The sequence below is a fragment of the Muntiacus reevesi genome, chromosome 19 (assembly GCF_963930625.1).
Source record: "Muntiacus reevesi chromosome 19, mMunRee1.1, whole genome shotgun sequence".
Classification (NCBI taxonomy): Eukaryota; Metazoa; Chordata; class Mammalia; order Artiodactyla; family Cervidae; genus Muntiacus; species Muntiacus reevesi.
This window is the reverse complement of record NC_089267.1, coordinates 59686444-59701584: the sequence shown is the minus strand read 5'-3', so window position 1 is coordinate 59701584 and position 15141 is coordinate 59686444. Positions and strand designations below refer to the sequence as shown.

At 41.2% G+C, this 15141-nt stretch overlaps 1 protein-coding gene across 3 annotated transcripts in view; it reads right to left on the bottom strand.

The window, feature by feature from the left end:
- The window catches only part of SNX14 (sorting nexin 14), a 66352-nt gene extending 52303 nt beyond the window's left edge, over nucleotides 1-14049 (bottom strand). For 2 of the 3 annotated variants that reach the window (XM_065911552.1, XM_065911554.1), the window contains exons 1-4: nucleotides 13730-14047; nucleotides 3819-3939; nucleotides 2607-2683; nucleotides 2447-2525 (exon numbers count right to left, since the gene is read on the bottom strand). In XM_065911552.1, coding sequence (XP_065767624.1) covers nucleotides 2447-2525; nucleotides 2607-2683; nucleotides 3819-3939; nucleotides 13730-13869 — 417 coding nt within the window. In that variant the 5' untranslated portion in view covers nucleotides 13870-14047. Of the gene's footprint in view, nucleotides 1-2446; nucleotides 2526-2606; nucleotides 2684-3818; nucleotides 3940-13729 lie in introns of all 3 variants that reach the window. The other variant, XM_065911553.1, reaches the window with a different exon arrangement.
- Nucleotides 14050-15141: the final 1092 nt, after the last annotated feature.

The following is a 15141-nucleotide window of genomic DNA, read 5'->3' as shown; positions in this document are numbered from 1 at the left end:
CCTAAAGGAAATCAGTCCTGAACATTCAATGGAAGGACTCACGCTGAAGCTGAAACTCAATTACTTTGGCCGCCTGATGTGAAGAACTAACTCATTGGAAAAGACCCTGATGCTGGGAAAGACTAAAGGCAGGAAAAAAAGGGGACAACAGAGGATGAGATGGTTGGATGGCATCACTGACTCGACGGAAATGGGTTTGAACAAGCTCCGAGAATTGGTGATGGACAGGTAAGCCTGGCATGCTGCAGTCCACGGGGTCACAAAGAGTCAGACAAGACTGAGTGACTGAACTGAACTGAACATCCTATAAGTCACATCTGAAAACTCTCGTTAACAATTTGAAAATCACTGACATCTGTGATCAACTAAACATCTTCAGCATGGCCTTTTAAGTCTTCTGATGATCTGATTTCCAAAGGGCCATATAAAAATTGGTTATGAACTAAAGCAGTCCTGCATTTTAGACTGAGTTCTGCTACCAGCCAGCTATGATACTTGAGAAAGTTATTAAAATGCTCTAAACCCTAGGTTTGGTAAAACCATCAAAAATAGCACCTATTTCATAGGTTACATGAATAATAATACAAGCACAGTGATTAGCACGATATCTACTATATAGTAAGTACTGAAAGTGTTAATCGCTCAGTTGTGTCCATGGACTGTAGCCTGCCAGGGTCCTCTGTCCATGAAATTCTCCAGGCAAGAATACTGGAGTAGGTTGCCATTTCCCCCTTCAGGGGATCTTCCCTACCCGGGGATCAAACCTGGATCTCCTGCACTGCAGGCAGATTCTTCACCGTCTGAGCCACCAGGGGAAGCTGTATAGTAAGTGATTGATAAACACTAGCTACTAGACCATGGTCTCTTCGTTGCCCACATTCACCTTCACATTTTACCCTCCAGCTTACCGAACTGTCCACCCAGTTTCAAAGCCTCTCTTTCCTTCCAAAAACTCTTTCCATCCCCTGGAACACCCTCTCCCTGTCACTATCAGGCTTGCAGACATCTAGTTACACTTCCTGACTGCCCCTCTCTACAGTTATGCACTTCCTCCTCTGTCCTAATGACATACCTTGTATGTTCCTTCCATAACTGACCGCATTACATTATACTGAGCGTGTCTGTTTATATGCCTGCCTCCCCTCCTAGACCAAAGCTCCCAGAAGAAAGGAAGCATATTTTATTTCTTTTTATTCCTAGGAAGGAGTCTAGTTCCTGCCTATAGCAAGACCTCAGAAAATGGTTTTTAAATATTAGAGCTAATATTTACTCAACACCAATGCATGTCAGGCACTAGTTCAAAAAATTACATAAGTTCTTTCAGATTTTACAAAGAAATAAAGTGTCAAACTACTACAATTACTATTCCCCTAGAAGTCTTGTCTTCAAAAGACCTCAAATCAGCATTCTCAAATAGAAATATGTCAGCCACATATATAATTTCAAATTTTCTAGTAATTATATTTAAAAAAAAATAAAAACAGGTGAAGTTAATTTTATGATCTATCTTACTTAATCCAATATACCCAAAATATTATCATTTTTAACATATAATCAACGTAAAATATATAAGAGGATATTTTACATTTCTTTTTCCTTAAGAAGTTCTCCAAGCCCAGCACGTATTTACATACACAGAACATCTCAGTTAGGACTAACATATTTCAAGTATTTATTCACAGACACATGCAGCTAGTTGCTACCATATTGGAAAGCACAGTCTTAAATCCAGGAATCTGGAGGATGAAAAAGAGTTTAGAGAAGAAATGGAAAAAGGAAAATGCCAATAATTCCGCATTTATGCAGCACATTTTTTAGCCAGGGAAGGATTCAAAGAGGAAAAAGTGGCAATCAGGCAAGACTCAGATGTCTGATGCTGCTCTTCCACTCGTCAGCACGGAGTTTAACTCAGTGCGAATCTGTCAGGTGCCAACAACGCATCTGGCCCCTGCGCTTGGTGCTGGGGAGAAATAGATCCAGCCCCTGCCTTCAAGGACTTGACAGCTTTCTCAGATGGATGGTGAAAACAAGTCTCTCAGAGAAATAACTAAAGATGGTATGTTACCAAAAAGATACATATAAAATGTGACTGCCACAGAGATAAGAGGTCACGCTTCCTATTCCTATATTATGCAGAAACAGTGAAATGTATCCTGTTCTCTGCTCCATTCTGGTTATTTCTCCTGCCATATTATAAAAAATGACTATTTCTTAAAGAGATAAACAGTAACTAGGTAAAACTACTTTCTTTGGCTAAAATGTCCATTTTTATTAGATATGGAATAAAAAAACACTTTTGGCTTACAATTCAAGTTGTGTAACAATCAACTATCTAACCAAGAATCGATTAGGTGGCATTTATTAAAATGCTCCATGATTCCACTTCCCATAAGTATTTAACATGCTCTGCTTGGGTATACACAGCAATATTAATTAAATCAGTTACCTCTGAGAGAGACGCATCAACCTTAGAAGAAATTTTCAGGTCTAGCCATGGCTGGTAGTTCTCAAGTAGCAAGGAAGGCCTAAAGAAAATCATACAGTTAAACTGCCTAAAACCCAAAACTTAATGGAAAGGATCAACAAATTAAAAGTGTTTAACCTACCTGTGTCGCTTACATTTCACCTTACCACAAACAGCACAGCTACGACCTTGAGGAAACAATTCCTGAAGTCCTAATTGCTAAAAAAGGGAAGTGGGGAGATTTGTCTTTACATCACACATCATATTTACTAAACAGAATCAACTTTTCAAAAACTTGTTAACCAGTGTACGAATTCAGATGACATGATTTTTTTTGTCTGCTTTAACACTGAAACTATTCTTTACAATACATAATTCTTGCTATACCAAACTGCCAATAGGAGAAAAATAGCAAATGAAATGCTTTATAATAACTAAGCGAAATTTCCAAGCTTAACATTAAAGTCAATTGCTACACTCCCTATTTTAAAAAAAAAAAATCCATCTTTATTTGAAAATGATACTCTGCTGCAAAAGTATAAGAAAAAATTATTTTCTATTTCTCCAAAAGCTTTAATCAGTGAAAGAGAACATACGCGACAACTAGTAAGCTTCCTGACCAAACATGAGGCACCGCTTACAGCTCTATTTCCTCTGAGCGGAAATATCAGCCAACCTAAGATGAGCGACTGCATCTACCTGAAGAATTGTCACGGCAGACTTCAAGATATCCCACTCAATCCTGATCTACACTCGTGGGACTTTACCTACCAGATACAGACTCAATACAGTACCACCTTCATCAAAGTTCAGATATACAAAACAAATTATTTTGGTTAAGCAAACTGCCTGATTATTTGTTTCTATGAAGCAGACAGACATCCACGGAACAATGAGTTCCCAAGTTGTGTCTGTGCCTCAGGATCACCTGGAAAACTTTCAACAAGTACTAATTACAAGGTCTTAGCCCAGAACTATTCAATCAAATTCCAGGGGTAGAGCCCAGGAACCTGTATTTTTGTAGATTCCTTAGGTGATTCTACTGTGCAAGCAACTTTGGGAACCTCTAATTTACTGTCCTCATAGTTAATGTGAAGTTAGAGGACACTAAAATTGTGGACCCAATTTTCTGAGAATTTTGAATTTTCTCCTTCTAGCTCCTCCTAGAACTATACACTTTAAAAATTTATACATATGCAAATTTCACTTTGAAAATGTTCTGATGTCTTCCATTATTAAATTATAGCAGATAGCTTTCTTAGAAATCACTGCTTTAACATGCTTTCAAGAATAATATCAAACAGCATAGAATCATATATACTGGCTCTCTTAAAGATTAGAACACATGTTTTACCTTAGGTTTGTATTTTATCATGAAGAATATATTTGGTAACAGAGAATCTGGTCCCAATGAGCAGTAAAATGTGACAACTCCGGCAACAAACGACCAGAAGATCATTAAAACATGAAGATACCTTAGAAATAAATGGAGACAATTATTAGAACCGAAAACACATATAAAACTAAGTTGTGCCTTCATTGATTTAAAGAGTATTTAATTAACCATCTTCAGTATCAGGCTGATGCAATTCCTCCAGTCATGTTTTCTGTAATATACTTATTAACTGTAAGAATATCACAATGTTTGCTATGAAAAGCATATTTCATTTAAAGTATAAAGAAGTATAAATCCCCAATATTTCATAACTTGGCACCTAGGTTGTCATGTTTAACTAGCCAATACTACATTTTTCCAGAATATCTTCTAATGATAGTGTATTATTCATACCCCATCAAATTCTGATTATTTTGCATTAAATCAAAACGACAATTGCACTGCGTGCCCATTGAGTGCTACACAGTTCTAGGTTCTGGGGACGTAGTGAGAACAGCACTGTGTCTGTCTGCGTAGCAAACACTATCCCGTAGGCGTAGCAGGTAAGGAAATGAGTCCAACACAGTGTGACGATGTGTTCTATGCTGTGACAGAGGAAGGACGCATGATATGAGAGCCCTAAGGCAGAATGCGCAACTCAAACTTAAGAAAAGTTTTTTGCAGAGAAAACTGTGTCTCTGGAAAAACTTACAGAATGACTAGGAGAAAACCGATAGAAGAGGACAGGGTAGAGGAATGAGGGGAATTCAAACTTGAGAGAATAACATGAGCTGAGTAAGATCTGCGCATAGTTCCAAGGAAGAAGTGGCCTTGAGATGAACCTAAAAAAAAGCAAGCCATAGGCATATGACTTAATGTCAATCGGTCACATTACGGTGTAGTCTGTCCTCACGCCGCACACTCTTCAGTTACCATGGTTTTGTGAAGCACCAGCCCCTCAACAACTCTAACCGTGAGTAAGGACACAGAGTTCAAACTCTGGTGCCAGCTCTTCAGTTCACAAATCACTACACAGTAAGAGAATGAAGCCAAGCCACAGAGAGAAGCGGGAAAATCAGGGAGATGCAAAAAGTATTTCAAAATTTCTGAGGCACAGCTACTCTCCAGTACTGCACTTACATAAGCATCCAATGATTCCCCTCTCTGCCCAACCTAGAGAGAGATGAGTTCCTTTCATCTACCATCAAGAGTCCTGAGTAAGACCCAGGAGACAATGAACAGCTTAAGAAGACTTTAAGAATTTTTAAGTTTTAAGAAGGAAAGCACTATCATCAGATTGTATAATCAGAAAACCACTCTGGCAGCAATACGGAGCATCGTCTAAACTGGAAACAAGCAAGCTAATTAGAAAGCTGCTGACGCAGTTAATCTAGGAAATCTATGGATGGCCTGTAGAGACTCAGAGATAAAAAGAAGCTGACTGTTTTGAGACACCTAGGAGGAAGAATTAAGAGGACTAAGTAGGGGAATTCCCTGGTGGTCCAGTGACCACCAGTTAGAACCACCAGTTAGGACTCCACGCTTTCACTACAGGGAGCAGGGGTTTGAATGCTGTTCGGGGAACTAAGATGCTGAAAGCCAAATGGCTCGACCAAAAAACACCTGGCTGTCGTGTTTTTGCTTTTTTCCGCCACTCTGCACAGCTTAAGGGATTTTAGTTCTCCAGCCAGGGAGAACCAGGGATCAAATCCAGGGTATCCACAATGAGAGCTCAGAGTCCTAGTCACTGGACCACCAGGGAATTCCCTCAAAAAACAAAGTAAAAAAGAGGACTAAGTAACTGATTAGATGTAAGGAGAAGAGAGAAATAAAAAATCAGTTCCTTTTGGACATGCTGAATTTCAGGTTTCTCAAGATGCACCAAGCAGAAAGGAGTTGGACATGACTGAGTGACTTTCACTTTCACTTTCAAGATGTACCAAGCAGAAATGTTCCATAACCAGCCAGGTTTTGGGTAGTTTAAATCTCTGCAGAGAATACTGGCCTAGGATAAAAGTTTGGGAATTACCAGCATGAAGATCACTGAAGTCATGACAATGAATGTCATGACCAGAGACAAGCTGCAAACTGAAAAATGAAGAGAACATGACATATTTAAGAAATAAGCAGAAGAGAAATCGATAAAGGAATCTAGGAATTAGAAGAGTTGAGGAAAAAAACAGGGGTCAAATCATAATGGCTGCCAAGATTTTAAAAAAGAATAAGTGAAGAAAACATTTCAACAAGAATGAAGTAATTAAACATGATTAAATATTTGTAAAATAAAGTAAGAGAGATGGAGAAGTGTCCACTGGTTTCAGCAACAAGAGAGATACTGATGAACTAGGCAAAACAATTTTAGTAGTATGTAATATGCAGGTCAGGAAGCAAGTTAGAACTGGACATGGAACAGCAGACTGGTTCCAAATAAGAAAAGGAGTACGTCAAGGCTGTATATTGTCACCCTGCTTATTTAACTTATATGCAGAGAACATCATGAGAAACGCTGAGCCAGAGGAAGCACAAGCTGGAATCAAGACTGCCGGGAGAAATATCAATAACCTCAGATACGCAGATGACACCACCCTTATGGCAGAAAGCTAAGAAGAACTAAGGAGCCTCTTGATGAAAGTGAAAGAGGAGAGTGAAAAAGTTGGCTTAAAGCTCAACATTCAGAAAACTAAGATCATGGCATCTGGTCCTATCACTTCATGGCAAATAGATGGGGAAACAGTGGCTGACTTTATTTTTCTGGGCTGCAAAATCACTGAAGATGGTGATTGCAGCCATGAAATTAAGAGACACTCCTTGGAAGGAAAGTTATGACCAACCTAGACAGTATATTAAAAAGCAGAGACATTACTTTGCCAACAAAGGTCCGTCTAGTCAAGGCTATGGTTTTTCCAGTAGTCATGTATGCATGTGAGAGTTGGACTATAAAGAAAGCTAAGCGCCGAAAAATTGATGCTTTTGAACTGTTGTGTTGGAGAAGACTCGAGAGTCCCTTGGACTGCAAGGAGATCCAACCAGTCCATCCTAAAGGAGATCAGTCCTGGGTGTTCATTGGAAGGACTGATGCTGAAGCTGAAACTCCAATACTGTGGCCACCTGATGCGAAGAGTTGACTCATTGGAAAAGACCCTGATGCTGGGAGGGATTGGGGGCAGGAGGAGAAGGGGATGACAGAGGATGAGATGGCTGGACAGCATCACCAACTCAATGGACATGAGTTTGGGTAAACTCCAGGAATTGGTGATGGACAGGGAGGCCTGGCGTGCTGCGGTTCATGGGGTCACAAAGAGTCGGACATGACTGAACGACTGACTGACTGAAAAGGCTGTTTATAAATAAGACTCATTATGGTTGGCGTAACGGATAGACAGGCTCATGACAAAGCATATAAAAATACAGTAAAATGTTAATGATAATTGATCATTTACTATAAATTTCAACACTGCTGTATATTTAAAACTTTTCATCATAAAATATTGGAGGATAAAGTTCTAACAGATTCAGGGAAATCTGAACAATGACTAGATATTTTAAGGATGCTAACAGCGTTTTTATTGTGAAATGGTATTGTGGGGGTTTCCCTGGTGGTCCAGTGGTTCAGACCTTGCCTTCCAGCACAGTGGGTGTGGGATCAATCCCTGGTCAGGGAACTGAGATCCCACATGCCTCCAGGCCAAAAAGTCAAAACATCAAACAGAAGCAATAATGTAACAAATTACATAGAGACTTTAAAAAAGGTCCACATTAAAAAAAAAAAAAAAAAAAAAAACCCTTAAAAAAGAATGAAATGGTATCCTGGTTATGGAGAAAAACAAACACTCTTGGGAGGTCACTGGTGGCCTAGTGGTTAGGATTCTGGGGCACTGCGGGGTCCGGGTTCAATCCCTGGCCTGAAAACTAAGATCCTGCAAGCTGCATGGCATAGCCAAGAAAAAAAAAAAAAAAGCTCTTATCAGCTAAAGATACCTACTGAAATGTTTGATACCTACTGACTGACTGACTAACACACACATCAAGTAAGAAGCTTTGGGGGCTTCCCTGGTGTCTCAGACAGTAAAGAATCTGCCTGCAACGCAGAAGACCTGGGTTTGATCCCTGGGTCAGGAAGATCCCCTGGAGGAGGAAATGGCAACCCACTCAAATGTGCTCGACTGGAGAATTCCATGGACAGAGGAACCTGGCAACTTACAGTCCACTGGGTCGCAAAGAGTCAGACATATCTGAGTGACTAACACTCATACACTGAAATGTTTGGGCTTCTCAGGTGGCTCAGTGGGTAAAAAACCTGCCTGCAACGCAGGAGATACAGGAGTCGCGGGCCCGATCCCAGGGTCTGGAAGAATCCCTAGAGAAGGGCATGGCAACTCAATTCAGTACTCTTGCCTGGAGAATCCCATGGACAAAAAGGAGCCTGGAAGTCTATAGTTCAAAGAGTAGCAAAGAGTTGCACACGACTGATCATGTATGCACTGAAATGTTTAATGTTTACAGATACAAGATCTCATGTGGCATTTCCTTCAAAATAATTAGGGACAGGAGTGATACTTGGGTTTGAACTGATCATTTTTGAAGCCGGGTGACAGGTATTTACAGATTTCATTGTACTACTCTATTTTTATTTTGTATGTGACTGAAATTTTCTATAGTAAAGTTTTTAAATGAAAAAAAAAGAAAAAAATCTATTAAAAGACCATAAGAACAGATCTGAATGAATGTGGAAAGATATGTTCATGCATGAAACCATTAAATATAGCTAAGTCATCAATTCTACCCAGATCAATTTACAAATTAAATAAAAGTGCAAATTCTTTCCACTCTTCACATCAAAAGCAGGAATCTAATTTCCTTCCCCTTGAATAGAGGCTGGCCTTAATAACTCACTCCTAATCAAAAGAATGTGGCAGAAGTGAAGCTACCTAACTGCCAAACTTTCAAGGTTAGGTCACAAAAAAGACACAGCTTCCAGTGGGATCTCTTCCTCACAATACTCACTCTTGTCACCCAGCACCATGTGGGGAAAAAGTCACACGTGCAACCATATGTGATGTTCTGACGAACAGCCCAACTGTATATAAAAAACATGCTACAAAACTATAACATGTCATTTGTTTTTTTTAATTTGGTTCTGTTGTAGGAAAAGAAAAATGGACAAAAGAAACAGAACACAGAGTGAAAGACCCATTAAGCTTGGAATCAAAAACAGTGCAGTGTCTGGGTTCTGATCCTGGACATGACAAAATGCAAAGTACTTAATCTCTCTGATTCCTGTTTGATTTACCCCCTCAATAAAACAGGGGTAATAATAATAATACCTAACTCACAGGGTTGTTATAATAATTAAACAAGTTAATTAAAGTACTTGAGAAGAGCCTGTCTTAATACTGTTAAAGTGTATGTAAGCCAATTGTGGTAACTTAAAAAGTAATAAACAAAAGAATAATAAAATACCTTAAGAAGTGGCTCCATATATAGAAAAGGCTACAATTTATAAGATAAAATTGTAAATTGCAGGGAAAATAACTAGAATGTTAACAACAGTAGTCATCTTTGAATGGTAAATTTATGAGTGATTCTGAACACCTTTCAATGTTCTGACTTCTTTATAGTTTAGGCCTTCCCTCATAGCTCAGTTGGTAAAGAATCCGCCTGCAATGTAGGAGACCCCGGTTTGATTCCTGGGTTGGGAAGATTCCCTGGAGAAAGGAAAGGCTACCCACTCCAGTATTCTTGGGCTTCCTTTGTGACTCAGCTGGTAAAGAATCTGCCTGCAATGAGGGAGACCTGGGTTGGAAAGATTCCCTGGAGAAGGGAAAGGTTACCCACTCCAGTATTCTGGCCTGGAGAATTCCATGGACTGTACTGTCCATGGGGTTGCAAAGAGTCAGACACAACTGAGAGACTTTCACTTACAGTTTATATGAATCAATGTTATTTAGAAAAGCATTAATAAGTCTTTTTCTTAATAATGCCTTTTTAATGTAATTTTTAAAAGCTTGGGCTTCTAAATCAGAATGATCAACATTAGAATCCCATTCTGCTACTTATTATCTATGAGAAAATTACTGAACAACTCTTAGCTTCAGTTTGCTCATTTGTAAAATGGGGCTATAATCAAGGCCCTACAAATTAAAACTACAATGACCTCCCACTATACACTAAGTAAAATGGCTAAATTAAACCTATAAACAATATTAGACAAACTATAAAACATTTTTGGTGAGAGTATAAATTGGTATAATAACCTTGGAAAACTGGCAGTACCTACTTAAGTTAAACAAATGTATATGTTACAACTAAGTATGTTCATTTATGGGCATATACACCCAAGGGAAATAAGTACACATGCCTACTAAAAGAAATATATATTAGAATGCTCACAGCAGCATTATTCATAATAGCCAAAAATTATAAATAATGCAAATGCCTTTCAACAGAATGGACGAAGTGTGGTACAGTCTCAGTGGAATACAACATAATAACAAAAAGAATGACTACCAATATATGCAATAATATGCATAAATCTCAAAAGGAGAGCTGAGAAAAAGAAACCAGGTAAGAGGAGACCACATGATTCCGTTTATACAAGTTCAAACAACACCACCGATGCCTGACAACCGAGACCGTCACTGGCAACAGGGCCTTGTGGGCTGAACCTGCTTTACATCTAGGCAAGCGGCGGTGACATGGGGAATCGTGTTTTATAATTCACAGAACTATACAATTACACATATGTTATATACTCTTCCATAAGTTGTATCTCAAAAAAAAAAAAATCACTGAGGCTAGTAATAGTACCTACTTCACAATGTTGTGAAGATAAATAAGACAAAAATAACTGGTTTTGTGCTGAGCACCATTCCAAGCATGTTCCATGTATTAAAACCCAGTTAAGGACTTCCCTGCTGGAACACCACACTTATGGCAGAAAGTGAAGAACTAAAGAGCCTCTTGATGAAAGTGAAAGAGGAGAGTGAAAAAGTTGGCTTAAAGCTTAACATTCAGAAAACAAATGTAGGCTCCAGTACTATGCACATTATACAGATGAGGGGACTGACTCAAATAAAAATTAGATTACTTATCCAAAGTCATATAACTAGTTAAAGGAGGAATGAGAATAAAATTCTTAACAGTCAAGATTCAGATTCAAAACTTGCAACCACATCAATAAACTGCCTCAATAATAATGAAAACTCTTAACACAATAACTAGACCAAACAAAGTACTTACAGTCACCTATTAACAGTATTGATATTACCATTATTATTAGGATTAACTTAAAATACTCTTTATAATACTCAAATATTCAATCTCATGATTAGCAAATCTATGTAATTGTATATCCTAATCATATGCTCCTAATATATTAAAATAATACTATAAAGATGAAATCATATATAATTTGAAATACATAAAGTATATTCCTCTACTCTTCCCACAAATCAGTTACAATGGTCCAAAGGTTATATTCATTTATCTTTCCACAGATAAAATTCTTAACTTTATTCATACTGAAAGAAAATTTTATACGCTAAATAATATCTTGAGTGATTTTTAGGAGTTAAAATTTCAAGACAATAAGAGAAAAGTTATTTTTAAAAGCTCACTAGTCCAAGTTTAACCACATACTAACCAGGGGAGTTTTCTGGGGAGGTGTGGGGTTGGTTGTTTGCTGCTTTTGTTTTCTTTTTGGCCATGCCATGAGGCTTGCGGGATCTTTTTTTTAAACTTTATTTTGCATTGGAGTACAGTTGATTAATAATGTTGTGACAGTGTACAGCAAAGTGATTTCAGTTATACACATCCACATAACCATTCTTTTTCAAACTCTTTTCTCATTTAGATTGTTACATAATACTGAGCAGCATTCCCCATGCTACACAGTAGGTCTTTGTTGGTTATCTATTTTAGGTATAGCAGTGGATCTTAATTCCCTGACCAGAGATCACACCCAGGCCCCCAGCAGTGGAGGTCCAGAGTCTAAGCACTGGACCACCAGGGAATTTCCAACCAGGGGAGATTTTAAACTGAGAAGGGGAGGGTGGGATGTTTCGAAAGAACAGCATGTATATTATCTGTGGTGAAACAGACCACCAGCCCAGGTGGGAGGCATGAGTCAAGTGCTCGGGCCTGTTGGGCTGGGAAGATCCAGAGGAATCGGGTGGAGAGGGAGGTGGGATGGGAGACCGGGATGGGGAATTCGTGTAACTCTATGGCTGATTCATATCAATGTATGACAAAACCCACTGAAAAATAAAAATTAAAAATAAATAAATAAATAAATAAATAAAAGCCTGTGACACTGAAAAAAAAAAAATAAAGTTATTTCTAAAAATTTCTAAAAATATTTCTAAAAATAACTGATGAAATGCCTGTATAAAAATCATTTTTTGAAAATAGGTACTAAGCATATCTTCTCATTTTTCTAGTTCAACTACTACACCTCCAATGGTGCCATGTATACAAAAACAATTTCATTCATAAATCCAACCACTCAGAGCTAACACGTGTTATTTCCTTCTTTCTTTGCATAATACAAATACAGGGTACAGAGTTCAGATGTTATAAAGACACTGATGCTATCCTATGACTCCTTAATAATATAGATGCTGGATGCTATGATTAAGTTGAAAACCTCAGAAATCTAGTTCAACCTGTTCCCACATAGTTGTCCTACCTGGAACACCTAAACTGAGCTGGCACCCATATAAGATAGGTAAAGATGCCTGGACAAAACAATCATATAAAGCTGGCATATCTTTCATACTACACCTGTTAATCTGTCTTGAAATACTTTCCAGATGATTAAGTAATTAATAGCTTCCACTCTCTTAAGGACTCCACGCCCTCCATACGCAATCATTTCACCATCGCAAAGTACACTTTCCAATAACATTAATCGCAGTTTAAACCTAATATTATGTAACCCAGAATCAACTACCTTAGAAAGCAAAGCGACGAGGGAAGAAATCCAACTTCCACACAATCCCAAGAAACGGTTATCTTAGAACAAAATCAATTTACCAAGTTTCACGTGAAAGTTTCCCCGATCCTGTGCTTGGGGACCAATATCTCCAGATAAAGAGTAATGTTGGTTGCACGCTCAGACCATGAGAGAAAACATGCAGGTGGTATCGCTGACAACTGCTTCACATGTCTTTCCACCAAAAGCAAATCTGGAAATAATTCTGAAATAATTTCGCCTCTACTACCTATTTCATCGCTACCGCTTCTAGAAACAACAGAATGAGGACATCGACCAGTTTAGTTGAAGCAGAACCTTCCGCTTTCAAAATGTCAACGAAATTAACCAATTTCACCTTTCAGTCTTCCCTTTAGAAATATTCTAGGGATGACGGTACTGTTTTGCTTTCTGATTTCGAGTCTACAAATCTTTGCGGTGCTGTAACCAGCACCACTCGTCCGTGGGAGGAAGCCTAGGCTGCGGTCGCTGCACACAGGGTGGGCGTGTGCGCGCGGGGCGGGGAGGAGCGAGGGGAGTCAGTCAGAAGCGGACCGCGACCGGACCTCGCAACCCTCCTCCGTCAGCTGACCGGGCCGCCCTGAGAGATTTGACTCCTCTGAAAAGCATAGACGACGGAAGCCCAGGTTTGAAGAAACGGGTGAAATCAAGGGAAGACTCGGGGCCGGGTTTGAGGAGCGAGGCCTCAGGACCCCGGGCACCCGAGCCCACCCGCCCGCACTTCCGGGCCCGGCGCCCCGCCCGGCTCCCCCGGCCGCTCTCCCGGAGGCCCCGCAGCCCGCCCCACGTCCCAGCTGCGCAGCCCGGCGGTCTCCGCGCAGCGAGGTAACACGGCCCGAGCCCGCAGCGGCGCGGGGGGAGGGAGCGGCCGCCCGCCGCCCCTGCGCCGCCACCTTACCTGTTGAGGAGCAGGGAGGCGGCGCTGAGGCAGAGCAGCAGGAAGCAGAAGAGCGGGTACTGGCGACAGATCTCGCGTCCCACGTCCAGCCGCAGACGCTGCTTCAGCTTCTCCCCCAGCGTCCGCACCCAGGGCGCCATCTTCGTCGGCGTGGCTGGAGCTCTGCTAAAGACTGAGACCGAGGTCTAGGCGACCCCCATCTACGCCCGCGCCTCCACCCCCCGGGGCGGGATCGCGGACCCAGACGGCCGGCGACCCGCGGACGGTCAGCCGGCTGCGGCCGCCCAAAGCCCCGCCCACGAGCCCCGCCGCGCGTGCGCGGCCACGCCCCCCGTCGGCCTGCAGGGATGCCGCAAGACGTGTCCGACGTCACCCGGCGGCGCAAGGCCCGTCGGGTCTTTACCCCTCCGGCCCGGACCCTCGCGCCGGCCTCGCGTGGAAAGCCGCGTTCCCCGGCGGCCGGCCCTTTGCAGAAATCGGGGGGAAGCTGCAGCACCCAGTAACCGTCTGTATTGCGGAGGAGAAACAGAAGGATGTGCCCGAGCACAGGAGAAACTGCAGCCCCCTGCAGCCACCGGGCCCTGCCTGCGGTACTCCGGGAGCTCGGGGCCGCTGGGGACTGTAGTCTCTGGGACGCGTACCCCCAGCGCCCTGCACGCCTCCTCTCCGTAGTATCTGCTCTGCGTGGGGACAGGTCCAAGCTTTGCGCGACGCCCCAAGGGGAGGAGGGGGGGGTACACCTCTCAGCCCTTATTTTCCACGGGCCGCGCGCGGGTGAGTAAAACAACCCTGGAACAGGGAAGAGTCAAAACCACCGGGTCACCATGCCTGCGAGGAAGCCTCTTTTACGTACTCACGAGCGAGGTAGACTTCGTGCACAGCAGCCCCGCAGGCCTAACCAAAACATGTGTTTGGGTGATACAACTTGGCAGGTTAAATCCCTCAATAGAGTCTCTTGGGGCTTTCGCTTTACCAAGTGATCACATTTCTCAATTTTAATTTCCTTTTTCTCCACTACTCTGACAGATAAAGGAAGACAGTATTGTAATAAGATTTATTTAGTTGGTGCGCTAAGCAGTTTACCCTTCACACACTGAACTGCTGATATACGTACTCTGGTTTTTCCCATTTTACGGCTAGATTACTGACATTACTAAGGCAGAAAGGAACTTGCTCAGAATTATACAGCTAGCAAAACCAGGCTTACAACTATTCTAAACTCCAGAGCCGGTTTTCCTGCTGCCTTTTTTTCTTTCTTCGGAGGGTGAGCCTCCAAAGTGCAGAGACAGAATGTTCAGAAATTGTTTTTTAAAAACATAAAAAGGTGTATGGACAGCTTAATATCTTCCCATGTTATTTCGAATGCATGGGTCATCTTTAATTATGCACTATTTGCTTACAACGTAGCATCT